This window comes from Lethenteron reissneri, chromosome 30 (assembly GCF_015708825.2).
Source record: "Lethenteron reissneri isolate LAM-NWPU_2019-01 chromosome 30, ASM1570882v1, whole genome shotgun sequence".
Taxonomy (NCBI): domain Eukaryota; kingdom Metazoa; phylum Chordata; class Hyperoartia; order Petromyzontiformes; family Petromyzontidae; genus Lethenteron; species Lethenteron reissneri.
Genome location: NC_083808.1, coordinates 7,022,387 through 7,042,932, shown reverse-complemented (window position 1 = coordinate 7,042,932; position 20,546 = coordinate 7,022,387). Strand labels below are relative to the sequence as shown.

General features: G+C 42.9%; 1 protein-coding gene and 1 long non-coding RNA gene across 5 annotated transcripts in view; one reads left to right on the top strand and one right to left on the bottom strand.

Moving 5' to 3' along the window:
- FRMD4A (FERM domain containing 4A) overlaps positions 1 to 20,546 on the top strand; it is a 146,670-nt gene that overhangs the window by 96,535 nt on the left and 29,589 nt on the right. For all 4 annotated transcript variants that reach the window (XM_061562959.1, XM_061562957.1, XM_061562956.1 and 1 more), the window contains exons 7-12: positions 37 to 59; positions 2,686 to 2,769; positions 5,495 to 5,560; positions 5,844 to 5,901; positions 10,452 to 10,538; positions 19,199 to 19,275. In XM_061562959.1, coding sequence (XP_061418943.1) covers positions 37 to 59; positions 2,686 to 2,769; positions 5,495 to 5,560; positions 5,844 to 5,901; positions 10,452 to 10,538; positions 19,199 to 19,275 — 395 coding nt within the window. The remainder of the gene's footprint in view (positions 1 to 36; positions 60 to 2,685; positions 2,770 to 5,494; positions 5,561 to 5,843; positions 5,902 to 10,451; positions 10,539 to 19,198; positions 19,276 to 20,546) is intronic.
- LOC133349473 (uncharacterized) lies at positions 9,462 to 15,211 on the bottom strand. Its single transcript, XR_009755951.1, has 4 exons — positions 15,001 to 15,211; positions 13,583 to 13,694; positions 11,666 to 11,871; positions 9,462 to 9,710 (listed from the first exon to the last, which is right to left on the bottom strand). It is a non-coding gene; the product is annotated as an uncharacterized LOC133349473 (long non-coding RNA).

Below are 20,546 nucleotides of genomic sequence, written 5' to 3'. Positions count from 1 at the left end.
GTCTGAATGTGTGATGTTTTTGAATTCCTCTTGCAGGAGGCTGCTGGAGACTACACCTGGTGAGTCAGCATTGTTATCATCAGTGGCATCATCAACTGACTGGACACTCTTGCATGTTCAGACATATGTTGATGTAGTATCTGGTATACACTAGAATATACCTACCAAGTCCAGCATCGTTATCATCTCTGGCATCATGAGCTACTTACACACTTGTAAACATACAAGAAGTACACTGATACAGTATCTAGTATACAATAGACTACCGTGTGAGTCAGCATTGTTATCATCGATGTCATCATAAGCTACCTGCGCACTCGTAAACATACAAAGATACACCGATATCGTATCTAGTATGCAAGAGACTATAACGTGTGAGTCAGCATTGTTATCTTCTATGGCATCATCAGCCGACTGAACACTTGCAATGTACAAAGATAGACTGATATAGTCCAGGAGGACGTCTGCCAAGGAGATGGGGTGATAAAAAATTAACCCGTAAAAACAAAGTTTTCACTATAAATCTTTTATATGCGTGTTCAATGGGCCACAACCCAGCCCACATTGGTCTTTTAAACGGGCGGCTAGAGTCCTCTCGTCCTCTGGCTTGAGATGGCTGCCACCTATGGGTCAGATGATTGCCTGCCACCATTAAGCAATTGGTAATTAAATATAAAAAAAATTGTCCTAAAAAGTATAAAATTTAGGAAATTTTTGTTCACGAAAATACATTGTCACGCACAACGAGCCTGTGTGCAAAATGTCAGCTCGATTGGATCACGGGAAGTGGGTTAAAAAACGACCGAAAGATTTGCACGGTCCTAAGCGCGCAAGCAAGTGAACTTAATATAAAGGATTTAATAAAAAGAAATAAAAGTATTTTACAATGCAAGATTTTTTATTTGACCTTCTGATTAAAAAACACATCTTAACACGCGTTATTAAATACATTTCCAAAGTCATAAATTGATGGAAATCTCTCTATGCATGCACATATTTAGTACATTTTCCACACACACATACAGCGCACTATCTCTCTGTATATACGGCCCGTGGGTATATTTATTCATTTTTTATATCAATAATGTAGAACCCCCACAGGGAAAAAATTTCCATCCTTGTGCCACTTTGACGGCCCCTGGTACTTGATTGATGTCGATGTTCCAGCGAAGGGGACAGGTGTGAGATGAGTGATTTCCACCGACGCCAAAGTTGAAGCCATGAAACTCGCTGTGCTTGCTTTTCTTGCTCTGCTTGCTCGGCAGGAATTTAATGGATGACCACAGAGGCGTCGGATTCAATGCAGTTTGAGCGTGTACCGGCCTATGCGACCATTCAGCTGCACATGTTAATGATACTTTTCTTGCGTACGTCATTCTTGAATGTATGTTGAACCTCTTTCGCACCATACATATGCTAATCAGAGGTGCGGAGGAAGTGCAAAAAACTAAACACAAATCGGTTTTTAAGAAATAAGATTTCAAACTCGGTTTAAAAGTGCAGATCTATGGTGGCTGCCTTATTCGTATTGTTTTCATCAGCCATGGTCACTCCACTGCTGGATGAAGGCTTCCTCTTTCTACTACCACCTCACGATTTAGCAATTTAATAATCCATCTAGCACTTGCTCACGAACTAATTTAATCCTTCCATCTCCCCAGTGGCCGTCTTCTTGCTCATTAATTTATGTACTTAAGCTTTATTGGGTAACAGCAGAGAATGGAAGTGTTCAATCTCAAGCATTTAATGTGATTCATTAGCCACTGCAATTAGGACTCCTAGATTATTTACATTTCTAATTCATCTACCATTAATTCTGTGAAGCACGATGACTTGTTCGTTTTATCTATACGTTAAACAAAGCTAAGTTACCGGACAAATGTGCTCATTAAACTATCATTATTAAAGATAAACATGGTGATGAATGCATGCAAAGGGTATGAAATAAAATGTATTTAAATATTTTAAGAGACCATTTTTAGTAGGATTATTTTTACAATGCTGCAAGCAATGGCATTTTCAATCATTAAAAAATAATGTCCAATGTTGGAATAAATTTTCAATTGATGTGTGGCACAGGCATAAAAACCAGTGATTTATATGTATTTTTTGTCATGAAAAGCATGTCAGATGGTTTAAAGTTACATCAAGTGACCGTGAAATCAGCCCTCTCCATCCTGTGCACAGGCATTTTGTCTACAGCTGTCGGAAGTGCAGTAGACTGGAATGATGAATGATTTCAAATTAGTTTAATCCAAGTGTGTGATTGCAGTTGAAGTTTTAATCTCTGGTTGTGCCTGAAATAAATTACATGGCCTCCACTTAGCAGATTTGTGGGTTTTTTCCCACCCATGTGCATACACGCTAGGGTATTAAGTTGTGAAATTGAAGAGCTTGGTAAAAATTTGTTCCAATTTGTCACTCTATACTCTTTGGTTTTTTTGGTAAAGTCATGTAGGTAAAAATATATATATAAAATAAATGAAAATGAAAATTTTTAATTAAATCACGACGTTTTGGAAGCAACACAAGCAACCGTCATTTTATTTGTTTTCATTAAATGTTTTATATTATTTTACCTACGTAACTTTACCGAAAAAACCAAAGAGTATGGATCCTTGCAGTCACGAAAACTTCAAATCTAGAATGGTCACTCTATCCCTGCGTGCGTGCATGTGTTGGTAGTGATGACGCAGTGAGGTCGGAATTGAAGACCCTTCCTCCTCTTCCCACACTGCTACTGAAGGAACACCCCTCGATCAGCTACTGGTGAGTGCTGTCATCTGTCCCTTCACTCCCTTTCCAAATCTTTTCACTCCATCATGCGGAAACCAACGTCAAAGTGATTTCCTGCCAAATCAAATGAGCATGGAGGTGGTGTTCATCTCCTGTTCACAACCCTGAGCCAGTGATAGGAATTTCCACATTCCTATGGGAGTGATGAATTTCTCCACGAGACAAGAAATGTTGAATTCCTCACAAAGTGGTGCTCACTTTATCGAACCCGGAAAGATGATGGGCTGAGTCATCCGCCAACCAGAATTTGAACTGGTGACCTTCCAATTGGGAACACCTCACTCTGCTGCTAAGCCGCAGGGAAATCACCTTTGGGTAAATGAAGAAATATATACTATTTGTGTTACATATATATATATTTTGAAACCCATATGCATATATGTATGAAATAGTAATATGTATGCTAAATAGTGCCTTCAGTTTTATGGAATCCCTCTTGGCTTGAAAAGGGGTGTCGTGCTCAGCATACATTTTATACACTCGCCGAGATTTACCGTCGTCATAAAAGTAGAATGAAATCCAGAGTCCCTCCAAATGCTCCGTCAAATTTACCGCACCTCTTTCGAACAATGTGATCATTCTCAAATAAGTCTCCACATTTGCGGACCACATGCACGGAGCACTTTACGTGATTTGGTATAGAATAAAACGGTATAAGTGGGCACTGCCTGTGGTGCAATGGTTTTAGGACACTGGACGAGCAATCCATAGGTCACCAGTTCAGTTCTGTCTCCCGGTTTGGCAGTGAAAACAACGGTGCAATGTTTCTCAAATCCCCATGCCGGATCCACCCAGCAGTTCACATGGGTCCACCACAGTTCGTCCATCGGCAGGTCACGTGTGATGACGTAAAGGGTGGGTACTTCCACTTCTTCCAACACGTCTGGTCTAGAATGGAAGAGTAGGCCAAATGCACCGTCGACTTTTCCGTCGTGGAAGCTCTTCTGAACGAGCAATTTCAGAGTGGCAACTTCATGTTATATTTTTAAAAATCTAAAATGCATATCTCCACGATGAGTGAACGTGGACGTCGTAAATAATGCGAGAGGCATTTTTAAGACCCACAGGTAGCATCACAGATTATGCACGTGAGATGGGGATATTGGTTGTTTTGAGACTGTTCAAATATTGATGCAGGGTAGTATTTGGATTGTCAACCAACACCGGTTACAACAACGAGTGCACCTATTGTTCTCTTTTAGCCCCGCCCACCCCCCCAACACGTTCCATTCATTGGCTACCAGATTCAGATTAGCCCCTCCCCCTTAACTTGTAATTAAGGGCTTGTCTCTTGGAATTTTGCCTCACTTGATACAGTAAATCTAGCTGTGACGGTCCAATCTGATGACGGAGACTTGTGTTGCCTCCGAAACGTCGTGATTTATCATTTTATTTCTATTCTTATTTCTATTATTTTTATTTTTTATTTTTACCTACGTGACTTTACCGAAAAAAACCTAAGAGTATTAATTATTGCAGTCACGAAAGCTTCAAATCTAGAATTAGTAGCAGAACATTGTTGCAGGTGAAGAGTTGAATCTCCAGATTTAAATGATCAAATTGTATTTCTCGGCCTCCCTTCACTCTGACAGAAGAGTGGGCGGGCTGTTATCACTGCTGGATAAAGAGTGCTTGCTTTGCTGGTGGATATTGAGCAAACCTTTACTGACCCGCCCCCGAGTGTACATATTGACAGTCGATGTATAGGATTGCCAAAGTGAGAAATGTGTCAGGAATGTGTTGCTTTACCTCGGGTTAAAGAACCTAAGTGTGTACAAACAGCGCCAAAAATCAAGGAATTGACTTTTTTTGCAAACAATGTGTGTTTTGTGTCGTTGAATGGCAGGCAAAGTGAGGCTGTTTTTTATAGTTGGGTTTAGCCTTCCAATATCTTGATACCAGTGTTACAAGAAGTGGTATTAAATGTATTACTTTCTCTGCTCTACCTATAGAAAATTTGAGTTCTATACATCAGTCTTTATTCTCATAAATATAACCAATTTAAATATAAACACATCATAGGAAGTTCGTGGGATGCTGAATGCATTCTACATAGTACTGTATGTCATTGCCTTGTTCTCTGGGAAAAATAGAGTTTAGATGGAAAACAATACGTGTAGTTTAAAGAACAATATACAAGAACAATTAATATTAATTTTACGTGAAAAATAAATTGGAGAATATAATTGTTAAAATCGTTCACCTGCGGTTTATTCCTGAGGCCAACATTTAAGCGTTGAATACAGTGGTGGGGTTAGCTCATTGAAGCAGAAACTTGTCATGCTAGTGCAGTGACAGAAGAGATATACACAAGACATAGAAAGATGAGCGAAAACCAATGCAGAGCAGAGAGATAAAATATATTCTATGGTTAATTGTCTTGTTATGTTCATGATGGATTTGAATTTGTGGTGATTTTTGACGCATTCACGTTTTTTCATGATTTCATAAACCCGACGACCTGAGTTAAACTCCCCGCTATGGCTAACATCAGTGGCGCGTGATATGCGTTACCAGTCTCATGCGTCCGCCTTCACCAACCCTAGTGTGGTGAAATTTTGCATCTTCTTGTGGGCCCTACACTTTTGCTTGGTTGGTTTGCTTGGCCCGTGCGCCACCGCTGATTGAAGACAGTTATATTGAGCCGTATTGCAGGTTATATAATATATTAATGTTTTTTTCTTTTTATATTTCACAGCGAGGAGCGGATTATCGAGCACTACAAGAAGCTCAAGGGACAAACACGAGGGCAGGCTATTGTCAAGTAAGGACTTTACTTGAATCTGTGATGCCCCTGTGATTTTGGCCCTTGCAAGACTATAAACCATAATATTTCAAGATCACTGAAAAATCGCTCGCAATAACATTAGCACGAGTCAATGTTACGTCATTACATCTTCTGGGGACCCAGGTGGTGGTGAGCGGACATCGCCGGATCGCCTGCCTACTGGGGCTATAATTGTCCTTTTAAAGTGATTGTCCCACAGTCCAGTCAATGCGTACGTTCTGGTAATGCCATTGCCGCAATGTTTTATTCTCTCTTGCAGTTACATGAGTGTGGTGGAAACTCTACCTAGCTATGGGGTTCACTATTACCCAGTGAAGGTAATGTTTTGTGCATTTTAGCAGCATTGAACACAGACATACATTCTACAAATCTCACCCATATGCAGCATAGTCACAAAACTGATAAGTGCCGGACCGTGAAGTTGATGGCAAAGTAGTGTTGCATGGGCAAACACTGGTAACATTTAGTCCTCATAGAATATCACCACATTCATTATCAATCACGCTGCCTTATGACGTTGGAGGGGAAATGCAGATTGTGTTATTAGTGGGGTTATCCGCGAATGTACATATATGCAGGAAAATATAATGCTTATAATTGCAGATTGTGACAGGAGTGTTCAGTGAGCCTACAGCTCTCATTGGAAAATTAGTCGGGACACGGGTAACAAGAGTTCTGCAATGGGCTGACATTTCAGGCAATATGCCTTCTTTAGAGCAGTGATACACAATGCAGGGAGATGGACTGACTTTATAATTGGAGAATCAGACACTTTATACTCTGGGTGCGCTGAGAAAACAGTTTTATGTTTGTTTAAAGAATATTAAGAAGTGAAAAGTTTTAATTTCCAAAGAAGTTTTCTCCAAAATTTTGAGCATCATATGTAACCGTTGAAAGTAAGCAAAAATCTACGTGTAAATAGATTTTAAATTAAAAGTAAGAGAATCAAATTTGAATGTAGCACTGCACCATAGGAAGAACAAGTTACCATTGCTATGCCCATTGTTGTTTTGAAAGAGCTGTTTGTTGGGTGAAGTCATGCCTAGCTGCAGAATCGGGTTGAATCCGAAATCAGGCTGAGCTCGTAATACTATTTACTTCATCTGATAATAATATTCTCTCTTGTACGCGTGTCAAACGTCTTTCGCAAACAATCCTCATGACTGACATGGCTCGGGGAAGCCCTCATCCATCCAGCAGCGGCTTGACATACATCATCAACACCATTTAACTCAGCACGGGCCCAAGTGCCCAACATGTCAAGTAGCCAGCATATTACATAATGACATTACATATTATACACACATTAGCTCTGCATTCTCATTCTATTTCATCCAATGTTTCTTTATTCATCATGGCATAGGTCGCAGCTCTCTCGGGAGGCCTAGGCAGCACAAGCTGCCCATTGTGATGAGACCAGGGCCAGAGAGAAACACTCAAGTGCATAATATCCACGAGGACCCAATTATTTGGTAGACGCTGTCTTTCCGACAGACCTGTTCTTCACCTGAGGACGGCTGCTTGCGTTGTGGCCGAAACGTCGTGAGACATTCAGACGCTGTCTTTCCGACAGACCTGTTCTTCGCCTGAGGACGGCTGCTTGCGTTGTGGCCGCCGGAACGTCGTGAGAATTGTATTTTATAATGTTTTATTTTTTATTATTTCCCCTCTACGTGATGACTTTACCGAAAGAACCAAGAAGATGAATCCCTGCAGTCACGAAAGCTTTAAATCGAAAGAACCAAGAAGAAGTTATGGCTGCTGTGGCTTTGTCTCGAAAGGATTTAGAAGACAATGGTTGAAAGCATTACCCATTGGCATGATCGTCCTGCATTCAAATGAGGATGATGTCAATTTTTACTAATTCTCATCACCATCGTGAGCCATGGTCGATCCACTGTTGGATGAAGGCTTCCCAAAACTCCACCACACCACACGATCCTGCGATGCAAGGATCCATCTGGCATCTTCACACAAGCTGATTTAATCGCTTCATCGTCCCCAGGGTGCGTCCTGTTCCTTACCCAATAACATTTAATCAGCTTCTTGGTTCTTTCGGTAAAGTCACGTAGAAGGGAAATAATAAAATAATAAAAATAAAACATAATAAAATAATTCTCACGACGTTTCGGCCACAACGCAAGCAACCGTCCTCAGGTGAAGAACAGGTCTGTCGGGAAGACAGTGTCGTCGTGAGAATTATTTTATTATGTTTTTTTTTATTATTTTACGTGACTTTACCGAAAGAACCAAGAAGATGAATCCCTGCAGTCACGAAAGCTTTAAATTGAAATTTAATATTTAATCAGCCTTGGTGAAATGGTAGAAAGGCTTAGATAGCTACAGCATTATTGTAATGTAGGAAAGTTAAATGATCCTTTCCATCATAAAAATCCTTTCAGTTTAATTTGAGCACATTATTCGAATTTAATATGCGTTGCTAAAATGATCTCTTATTTTCGTTGGCATAAAGCACAATCCAAACTTTGATTGCGCTGAAATGAAAACGTTTACTTTTGTTTATCTTTGGTAGTGTTTTTAACATTTTACAAGAGCCTGAACATTACACAAGACAAAGGCAAACCTTGTATTTGACACAAAAATAAGTGGGGCGGATTAGTGGTGAAGACAGTCTCTCTCAGACTTTCCAACAAATAATGCCGGCCCACTGCTCCTGTCCCTAAGCAGGTGGCCTGACCACATTAGAAGTTACCGAAACTGTTGAATACCAAGTTAATGGATGGCTGTTACTAAAGTGTGTTGGGCATGGCGGTGGGGAAGCAACAGCTGTGAGTAATGGCAACCATTAGACACCAGTCAGACATGGTGCAAAAGGAGAGGACCTGCCAGACACTCCCATTCCTTTTCTCTTTTGGCAGTTTATCCTCTTATGGGCAGACTGGTAGGGCCTGCTCAAAATTAGCTCGAGGTCATAACGTTTTTTTTGTGCTGCCTGGTCAGTTAGTTTGACCCACACAACCCACGTGGCTGATACGACCCGTGTCCCAAAACCATTCTCGCTCACCGTGTGTCTCCCCTCCACTTGTCTCCGCTGGTTCGCTATCTGCCCCATCTCCTCTCGCTCTGTTATCCTCACGTCCCTTTCGGCGACCCGTGCATCTCTCTCTCTCTCTCAAACTTGCCTGCTCGCTGCGACACAGCCTATCCACCGACCAATTCCAACAGTTTCTCTTTCGCACTTCACTATGTCCACTTGCAACAGGTTATGTATTGCACTATATATTGACATATAATAGGCGAGGATTTCACATTTAGTTAAATCCTCCTCTTCGGATATTGCACAGTTTTTAATGATATATAACCAGTTATTTTGGTGTATTAATATTTACCTATGCCTTCAGAATTATTTTTATTATCCCCAATTCACTCATTTGTTCCATATATGCTGTTAGACCACTACTGATTGCCTTCAGATACGCAGTTGTGGTCTTGTGTCTACTGGCAGATGGCCATTATAGGGAATAGATAACGTGGAAGCGAGTGATATTTTGAGTGTAACGGTTATATTAATATTCTTGGTTCTTTCGGTAAAGTGACGTAGAAGGGAAATCATAAAAATACAACAATAACATTTTCACGACGTTTCGATTGCAACAAAACATCGTGAGAATTGAATTGTTTTATTTTTATTATTTTATTATTTCCCTTCTACGTGACTTTACCGAAAGAACCAAGAATATGAATCCCTGCAGTCAAGAAAGCTTTAAATCGAGGTTATATTAATATACTATACTCTCTTTAAAACTAGTCTTAGTACTTTGCATTCCTCCCATTCACTGAATGGCCAGATGCCACACCACATATTCTTGCAAGAAAGGTAACAATCTGCAAGATTTATAACGACTTTGCAAAGTCATTAAAAAACACCCGGGGGATCAAAAAAATTGCCGGACTAGTTTGCGCACAAGGGGAGCGAGAGCGGGTGATCTTCCTAAGACTGCAGCCACAGTTATGTCTGGCCAAACGCACCACCACCACCACGCCTCCCACCTACCTCCCCTGATTTACTGGCACAGTGTGGGGGACACATGGTGTCCACGCTGTTTGTTGTCTTTGTTGTGGGAACCCCCAGCAGGTGTGGGTGTTTTTACAGCTGTGGTTTGATCTGAAAAAGAAATGCGCGGCACGGAAATTTACAATCAATGTTAAGCCTTTTGCTTCCACGTAATAAAAAGTGTGTCGTGGGATTTTTATATATTTTTGTAAATAAAAGCGCACGTTATGAGATGCCTCATCCGGTGTCTGTTTGTAAAATTCTATCTCGGTTTTTTTCTAATTATCTGTCACCAGACGTAAAATTTTCACGTCATAATCCTTACGGTGGCAGAGTGGTTAACGTAATGCATTATGAACTGATTGTCAGACGCGGCTGACTTCAGTGGCCAGGTATATCTAAACCAGTCTCGGGCCACCGATTTCACAAACCCACACTGACTTGCGTGGTAAAGTTATTGTCAAAAACCTCCAGGACTGACACTGCATGGGTCAAGGCATTAATTCAGATTTGGATTGACAAAGCGCTGCAAATAAATCCACACTATCCACTGATTAGATGAAGAAAATCAGTCAATTATGCCATCTTCCTTCATGACACTTTGTACAAGGGTGTAGTTAATATTAATTATTGTTATATTAGTATAGTAAATATTAGTTATTGATTTATTTATTCCGTACATTGTGTAGAAGCAGCCTGCATGTAACCTGCAGCTGATTTCTCATTTGCATATTTAACCCCACCAGATGATTATTTCGACTCCAATATCTTTCAAAGCAATGGTCAGTAAAATATGTATCATTAACCGAGCTGTGTGTGTGTTAACATTGTTATAACTGTCTTGTCTGGCAGGATAAAAAAGGACTGCCCTGGTGGCTTGGACTGAGCAACAAGGGAATTTCGCAATACGACTTCCAGGACAAGCTAAAGCCCAGGCAGGTGTGTCCTTTTATGATTTCCCAAAGACACGGTGAAAGCACATTTTGTTTCTCTTTCAAAGTCCAAAGAAAACTGACAAAGAGGGATATGGAGATGAGATAAATGTTTCAGGTACCGGTCCGCGACCCGGGGGTTGGGGATGCCTGCTCTAAAGGACCATTGTAGAGCTTCCTCTATTGGAGACCTTTCCACTAGCAGTGGCATGAGCAAGCACTTGCAGGGCTGCACCTTTATTTTATACAGACGTTAAATTGAATTATTTGTTGCTACAGACAGCCGTGACTCGTACGTTGTAGTACACCTACTTTACATATTATCCCTTACATACTACATGAAAGCAGTCGGGAATGCTTCTCAATACCATCGCCCATTTGTGTGCTGGTTTTAATAATCAAACGAATCTGAGCTCCATTATTCTGAGTGTGTTTGTGAGTTTGACTTTTCAACAGAAGGAACTGCCATTATTTATACGTTCCATTATTTTCCGAGACGTTAAATAATGAAATATGATTCGTAAAAAGGTATTGCTCTTGAGCATCACGACGTTGCTGAAAATGTACAATATCCTGATTTGGCATCTGCAATGTGCCACTCAGCACCATATCTTAGACGTCTCTCTTTGTCAGTTCATCAGCAAGTCAGCTGGAATTACAGGTCATGGGGATTTGACCTTGAGCTGTAATTACTGGATTCCTAGGGCTAGGATTGTTTTAATGGTCTCTGCAGCAAAGCCATTATGACAAAAGTATTACATCAATAAATTGCTACAGTGGAATGTACCTTAGATAGGTTTTAATGAAATTCGATGCCAAATAACAAAGGATTACGTACATTTTTCTCCCATTTGCTGCTGACAATAATGCTACAGTTTTTCAAGTCTATAGCTGTATTTATTGCTACTGTGCTTTATAATAAATAAACTTCATATTCCCATTGTACTGCATTTTATAAGACATTAAACCTATTATGTTTCCATTGCAGTTTATAATATAGTATATTACAGTGCATTATTGAAAACGTCTCGCTATGGTTACACATCAATGTTTTATAAAAGTCTCATGGTGGAGAACAAAACTCCGCACATAAGAGAGGGGCACCGTGGTGGCTAGGAGATGTTTCCACCTCACCTGGTATGCAGGAGGTCGTGGCTTTTATCCCAATCCTGACGCCTGTATATTATTTGCACGTTCTCAATGTGGTCGTGTGGATTTTTCTCCAGGTCCTCCAGGTTTTTTTCTCCACGTTTATAAACGTGCGTGTAGAGTATGTGACTGATATGAACTTCCAAATGATAAGCTACTTCGTTGAGCTATCATTTATGGCCAGGTTGCTTCTGAAAAAAGTTACATAGCTCATTGGGCGTTACCTTGTAAAATTACAAGTTTAGTTTAATCTTAGTTTAGAGTAAAATAGGTCTTCAGGTCGATATGCTGTTGCCTGTGTACAGTCAGATTTTGTGATGTTTATTGCAAATTATTTTGAAAGGCGTAAGCTTATGAAACAAAACTGCACGTCCACAAATTTTAATGGAACCGGGAGTCATGCATCTGAATTCACCAACGCCACATATTCCCATGAGATTGTCTCATGGGCTGAATTCCATTTGTGTGATGTATACATTTTTTTACTCTTAGTTCTTTCAGTAAAGTCACGTAGGTAAAAAATGAAATTAAAATTAATAAAAATAAAACAATAAAATCACGACGTTTCGGAGGCAACACAAGTCTCCGTCATCATTCATTGGCTACCACATTCTGATAAGCCCCCCCCCCCCTCTCCTCCCCCCCCAACTTGTATTTAAGGGCTTGCATCTTGAATCCTTGCCTCACTTGATGCGGCAAATCTGGCTGTGACGGTCCCACCTGATGATGGAGACTTGTGTTGCCTCCGAAACGTCGTGATTTTATTATTTTATTTTTTATTAATTTTAATTTCATTTTTTACCTACGTGACGTTACCGAAAGAACTAAGAGTATGAATCCTTGCAGTCACGAAAGCTTCAAATCTAGAATTATACATTTTTTTAGTTGTGAAGATGGTCTCGTCAAGATTTCAGCGAACTCGAGATATTTGAGTCTGTGTAATCGCAGTCTTTCGTCTCTTCAAATACCAGTCGAGGATCTTACTGCGTGTTATGTTTCAAATATTTTTTTTTTCAACCAGACGGTGTGGCCTCTTGCACCTGAAAAGACAGCTGCCGCATTCAGTACAATGCGCTGGTCTGGTCCTCCTCTCATTATCTCTGCTCAGTCAGTCGTTAAAGCACATGCCTTCAATTCTCACTGAGGTCATTCATCTTGACACCGCATTTATCTTTGGCATAGAATTATAATTGCGTGGTATGCCATGCATAAATCAATGCTGCTATTATACCAACACATTTTTGATGTTGGCTCCAGTCAACAAATATGGGACACATTTTAGCAAAAGGTACGTTGTGGATTTTCAATTGGTCGCACCGATCAAAGGATGTAGGGCCAATACAAGTGAAGGAAATATTTTTTTAAATGCAATAAACTTAAATATAAATGCATGTTTCAGGCAATGGTGACAGAATGTAGTATTACTCCTGCGATGCTGCTTGATGTGGTGCTCCAGCAGTCTCGGGGTGAAGTGCAAATGTGTTTTTTTGTATTGCTTGTCTACTTCTGTGGTGAGTGCCGAAATCGCACAACAGTAGAATTAACTTTATGGAAATTCCTATTTTAAAGTCGTCTTCTTTGACTTTTTAAATATTCCCTCTACCTTACGTTACCAACGCCGACGGTCGTGTACAAACCAACCGGCGATGTTTTACATTGGCTTATTTTGTTGCTCGCAATTGATTCCACGGAAAACCATAGACACATGCGCGTGTATTTCTTGCGCGTATAAATATCAACGCAAACACTCGGCGGAACAATTGCGCTGCTTATTATTATTTCATCCGGAGAAAGACGCGGTCCGAATTCCGACGCTATGAAACAGCAATTCTGTGACAAAAGAATGATGTCTAAGCATTCGGTAATAAAAAGGTCACGGTGATGTATATTTCAAGGACACACCTCAGGCTCCTGTGGAGGACGTTCCTTTGAAGGAATGACAACAATTTATATTGCACGATCAGCTGTTTTCTACATTGGTGGAGATGAGAAATGCTCCGTGTTCTTGGGAGATCTGAGAGTACAGACACGAGTATTACAGCACGTGCATGTTAGAAATGCTCACAAGGTGGAGTAAGTTCAGTGCACGAGGCAGATTTAATGACAAATTGGATGCGCAAACCGTCAAAGGTGACTGGCACTCCTAAAAGTACATTGACATTCCGGGTGTGTAATTATTACACTAATGGGCAGCATTAGAGAGGCTCTTTTTTTCCTATAGTGAAGGCCACCACATGGCAGGATTCCATTTGGTCTTTCCCTCCGCTTAAAAAATTGTTTGGAAAATCGTTCGTGTAGATCGTTTTTTTTTGTTACGTCCCTTCCACAATATATGTCCCCCTCTTTTTAATAGAGGTAAAATAATGAACACATGTTTCGATTTAAAACTTTCGTGACTGCAGGGATTCATATTCTTGGTTATTTAGGTAAAGTCACGTAGAAGGGAAATAATAAAATACTAAAAATTAAACATAATAAAATAATTCTCACGACGTTTCGGCCACAACACAAGCAGGCGTCTTCTTCACCTGAGGACGGCTGCTTGCGTTAAGGCTGAAACGTCGTGAGAAGTATTTTATTATGTTTTATTATGTTTTATTATTTTATTATTTCCCTTCTACGTGACTTTACCGAAAGAACCAAGAAAATGAAAACATGCTTCGTATTTTGTCAAATCAATGCATTTAGGATGCAGTGATGAAGTAGTGATTTGAATGTACACTCCACCTTACACATTCCATGTGAAGACAGACGATTTTAATCGGTAAAAGAGACTGTAAATTATAGCAAATCAATTACATGACACCAGTAGGAACAAACAAAACATGTTTTGAAAACCTGTAGATTAATCTGCTTTACAAACAACAATGGGGCAAATGTCACTTAAAGCCAATGGAATATGTTATGAAAACTGAAGAACGACCCTTGTGTTGTGCCCGAAACGTCGTGATTTAATTTTATTTTAGTTGTTTTCATTCTATTTTATTTCATTTATGTAATTTTTTACCTACGTGACTTTACCGAAAAAACCAAAGAGTATGAATCCTTGCAGTCACGAAAACTTCAAATCTAGAATTATATCTTAACAATTTATCATGGTTTATGAAACCACTACACTCCCAGTACATACCCTTGATAGAGATTTTGCGCTGTGCTCATTTGTATGCCACACTTATTTGACCCATTTATCCACACTAACAACAGCAGATGTGAGTGCATTGGTGAATAGCCGGGTGACACAAAAAGGGCATGCCTCTGTGTGTGTGTGTGAAAAGTAGAGTGATTCAGCGCAGGCGATTGGCGCTGCAGTGTGACATCACCAACTGCGGTGTCCAACTGGGAGGCAGTTTTCTTGAACACCGTGCGCGTGCACGCGCTCGTCTTGCGCGTTTGCGTCTGTGTGGAATGCGTGTGCACCCACGATCATGTGGAACGCGTGTGCACCCACGATTATGTGGAACGCGTGTGCACCCACGATTATGTTGAACGCGTGTGCACCAACGGTTGTGTGTAACGCGTGTGCACCCACGATTATGTTGAACGCGTGTGCACCCACGATTATGTGGAACGCGTGTGCACCCACGATTGTGTTGAACGCGTGTACACCAACGATTATGTGGAACGCGTGTGCACCCACGATTATGTGGAACGAGTGTGCACCCACGATTATGTGGAACGCGTGTGCACCCACGATTGTGTTGAACGCGTGTGCACCCACGATTATGTGGAACGCGTGTGTACCAACGATTGTATTGAACGCGTGTGCACCAACGATTATGTGGAACGCGTGTGCACCAACGATTGTGTGTAACGCGTGTGCACCAACGATTATGTTGAACGCGTGTGCACCCACGATTATGTTGAACGCGTGTGTACCAACGATTGTGTTGAACGCGTGTGCACCAACGATTGTGTGTAACGCGTGTGCACCAACGATTATGTTGAACGCGTGTGCACCCACGATTATGTTGAACGCGTGTGCACCAACGGTTGTGTTGAACGCGTGTGCACCCACGATTATGTTGAACGCGTGTGCACCAACGGTTGTGTTGAACGCGTGTGCACCAACGGTTGTGTTGAACGCGTGTGCACCAACGATTGTGTGTAACGCGTGTGCACCCACGATTATGTTGAACGCGTGTGCACCCACGATTATGTTGAACGCGTGTGCACCAACGGTTGTGTTGAACGCGTGTGCACCAACGGTTGTGTTGAATGCGTGTGCACCAACGATTGTGTTGAACGCGTGTGCACCAACGATTGTGTGTAACGCGTGTGCACCAACGATTGTGTTGAACGCGTGTGCACCAACGATTGTGTGGAACGCGTGTGCACCAACGATTGTGTTGAACGCGTGTGCACCAACGATTATGTTGAACGCGTGTGCACCAACGGTTGTGTTGAACGCGTGTGCACCAACGATTGTGTGGAACGCGTGTGCACCAACGATTATGTTGAACGCGTGTGCACCAACGATTGTGTTGAACGCGTGTGCACCAACGATTGTGTTGAACGCGTGTGCACCAACGATTATTTTGAACGCGTGTGCACCAACGATTATGTTGAACGCATGTGCACCAACGATTGTGTTGAACGCGTGTGCACCAACGATTGTGTTGAACGCGTGTGCACCAACGATTGTGTGTAACGCGTGTGCACCAACGATTGTGTTGAACGCGTGTGCACCAACGATTGTGTTGAACGCGTGTGCACCAACGATTATGTTGAACGCGTGTGCACCAACGATTGTGTTGAACGCGTGTGCACCAACGATTGTGTTGAACGCGTGTGCACCAACGGTTGTGTTGAACGCGTGTGTACCCACGATTATGTGGAACGCGTGTGCACCAACGATTGTGTGTAACGCGTGTGCACCAACGATTGTGTTGAACGCGTGTGCACCAACGGTTGTGTTGAACGCGTGTGCACCCACGATTATGTGGAACGCGTGTGCACCAACGGTTGTGTTGAACGCGTGTGCACCAACGATTGTGTTGAACGCGTGTGCACCCACGATTATGTGGAACGCGTGTGCACCAACGATTATGTGGAACGCGTGTGCACCAACGGTTGTGTTGAACGCGTGTGCACCAACGATTGTGTTGAACGCGTGTGCACCCACGATTATGTGGAACGCGTGTGCACCAACGATTATGTGGAACGCGTGTGCACCAACGATTATGTTGAACGCGTGTGCACCCACGATTATGTGGAAGGCGTGTGCACCAACGATTATGTTGAACGCGTGTGCACCCACGATTATGTGGAACGCGTGTGCACCAACGATTGTGTTGAACGCGTGTGCACCCACGATTGTGTGGAACGCGTGTGCACCCACAATTGTGTTAAACGCGTGTGCACCAACGATTATGTGGAACGCGTGTGCACCCACGATTGTGTTGAACGCGTGTGCACCAACGATTGTGTTGAACGCGTGTGCACCCACGATTGTGTGGAACGCGTGTGCACCCACGATTGTGTGGAACGCGTGTGCACCCACGATTGTGTGGAACGCGTGTGCACCCACGATTGTGTGTAACGCGTGTGCACCAACGATTGTGTGGAACGCGTGTGCACCCACGATTGTGTTGAACGCGTGTGCACCAATGATTGTGTGTAACGCGTGTGCACCAACGATTGTGTTGAACGCGTGTGCACCAATGATTGTGTTGAACGCGTGTGCACCAATGATTGTGTGTAACGCGTGTGCACCCACGATTGTGTTGAACGCGTGTGCACCAATGATTGTGTTGAACGCGTGTGCACCCACGATTGTGTTGAACGCGTGTGCACCCACGATTGTGTTGAACGCGTGTGCACCAATGATTGTGTGTAACGCGTGTGCACCCACGATTGTGTTGAACGCGTGTGCACCAATGATTGTGTTGAACGCGTGTGCACCAACGATTGTGTGGAACGCGTGTGCACCAACGATTGTGTGGAACGCGTGTGCACCCACAATTGTGTTGAACGCGTGTGCACCAACGATTGTGTGGAACGCGTGTGCACCAACGATTGTGTGGAACGCGTGTGCACCAACGATTGTGTTGAACGCGTGTGCACCCACGATTGTGTTGAACGCGTGTGCACCCACGATTGTGTTGAACGCGTGTGCACCCACGATTGTGTTGAACGCGTGTGCACCCACGATTGTGTTGAACGCGTGTGCACCAACGATTGTGTTGAACGCGTGTGCACCAACGATTGTGTTGAACGCGTGTGCACCCACGATTGTGTTGAACGCGTGTGCACCAACGATTGTGTTGAACGCGTGTGCACCAACGATTGTGTGGAACGCGTGTGCACCAAAGATTGTGTTGAACGCGTGTGCACCAACGATTATGTGGAACGCGTGTGCACCAACGATTATGTGGAACGCGTGTGCACCAACGATTGTGTTGAACGCGTGTGCATCAACGATTGTGTGGAACGCGTGTGCACCCACGATTGTGTTGAACGCGTGTGCACCAACGATTATGTGGAACGCGTGTGCACCCACGATTGTGTTGAACGCGTGTGCACCCACGATTGTGTGGAACGCGTGTGCACCCACGATTGTGTGGAACGCGTGTGCACCCACGATTATGTTGAACGCGTGTGCACCAACGATTGTGTGGAACGCGTGTGCACACACGATTGTGTGGAACGCGTTTGCATCGGTTGGCGAGCTGCGCTACGAAGCCCGGCGACACGAGTTCCATTATTTTCGCTCACAGCCATCACCAGCGACGGTTGTCTGAATCGGTCGTGGGCCTCCCCTAGGTCGGCTCAGTCTCAAATGAGTAAATGGTGTGATGTGTCAACGTCGCTACTGGGGAGACAAATGCGGCCGGGCGTGGTGCTGGCCACCCACCCCCTTGTGTGCCGTATCGGCCTTCATAGGTGCTCGGGAACAGCACTTGCCCCAACAGTCTGTGAAGGCTATAGGGTGTGGGTGAGGTATCTTTGTCTTTGCACTCGCAATGGACAGTGGGTGCTGGCAGATGGTATGAAGATTTTTCTTTTGAGTGCAGCATTTTTTGTCGTGAGTGGGTGTGCTTGAAAACACAAATTCTTCCTTCCACCCCCCACTGCCTCCCCCCTCTCCTGTCAGTGTAGTGGTTGTGTCAGTAGAGTGGCTGTCTCATTTATGACATAGCCGGCTCGAGTTTTAACAAGCAGCATGAGCGACTCATTGGAGCAGAACTGTTGTCTGAGAATGAACAGGGGTGGTGTCGCTCGCAGTGTCTCGACTCTGTCAGACGGTTTGTAAACAGAGTGCCAGGTGTGGGTAGAGGTGGTCAGCATTACTCGGTGAGGATGACTCCCCCCATCGAAGCCGCGGATTTACAGAACCCTCGCTTGCTGAGTGTGTCGTTCAGTTGCCGTACGTGTTTTTAAGAAGTATTTCTTTCAATTTGCAAGTATTTTTTCATGATCGCTTTTGTTTTAAGGTGGTATGCAAGCAACGTCGGTGGAAGTATACATTGGACGTCGAGCTGATGTCAACTACCCCGTGGATTGTTTTTGTTGTTGCAGATTTATCAATGGAGACAGCTGGAGAATCTATATTTTCGTGAAAAGAAGTTTTCTATAGAAGTCCATGACCCTCGAAGGTAAATTACATTTCTATTCATTGATTCAATTTATATATGAGATGAATACGTTAATATAGAAGCACGGCCAAATTCGTGTGTATATATGTTTTAACAATTTAACACATTTATATCGTTAATGTAGAGTATGAACAAAAATGTCCCTAGCTACGTACACCCAGCAGGGATCAATGTGTCTGCCACAGTCCATTGGCAGGGTGTGTGTGTGTGGTGGGGTAAAGTCTGGGAACTCCCACCTCGTCCAAGACATCTGGCGAGCGTGGAAGAGTAGGCCAATTTCCCTCCCTAAGTGGCTGTCTAGAGCTATCTATAGTGGAGGCCTTTCCACCAGCAGCGATGTGAGCGAGCAATTGCAGGGCTGCACCTTTAACTTTTTTTAACGAGCAAATAATATTGCTCAAATTTGGCATGAAAAGACACTTTCCAAAATAATGTTTGCGTGCGTTGTTATGCTTTTCTCAAGGTCGTTTTCATTGCTTACCGTATGCATGTTGTTGTGAATATATGTAATATACTTTATTTTAAGTTAAAAAAAGGTGGATAATGTTTACTTGGAATGTCTTTTCTTAGAGAACATGGACAAAGTTCAATTCTCTGTGTTTACAATGTCAGGTTCCGAATGAGATGCAGCGTCTTAGAGATTCCGTCGTATTTAGCCGCTGTGTACGCCCAACTTCTGTTGTGATTGTAGTTCACATCTACTGTTCATGGCACTTCAGTTTAAGGCATATTTTGGTAATTTGTCAAGAGAATGATGGAGTTGCTTTGGGAGGCTTCCTCTAACGCTGCGCTGAGGTCGCTGTCCTGCTTTCAGTTGCCGAGCGTGGCTACTCAACTTTTGAACACCCGAGTCACACTCATTTACTCCCAGTGTCCTGTTTGAACGTTCACGTTTTGTAAGCTATAGGCTTTCAACCCGTGTAGTTTGGCACAGGCTTGACTAACAGAGGCAATTGACGATGGTAAGTTTGTGATTGGCAGACGTTTATTCTCCTGTATTATGATATATGCAACTTTATAGGTGGTTGAGTGGTGAACCCTTTGGTTAGCACACATCAATCTGGACCCAACAACCTGAGTTTGACTCCTGGCCATGGCTAATGTCAAGAGCGAATTCAATTAGAATGAGTCCTGCACCACCCACCCCACAACTCCTCCTTTCACCAACCCACACTGACCAGCATGGTGAAGTATGACCAAACGACCTCCATGATTGCCACAGCATGGGGGGGGGGGGGGGGAGGCCTTAATTTTAGCAGTGGATTGACGTT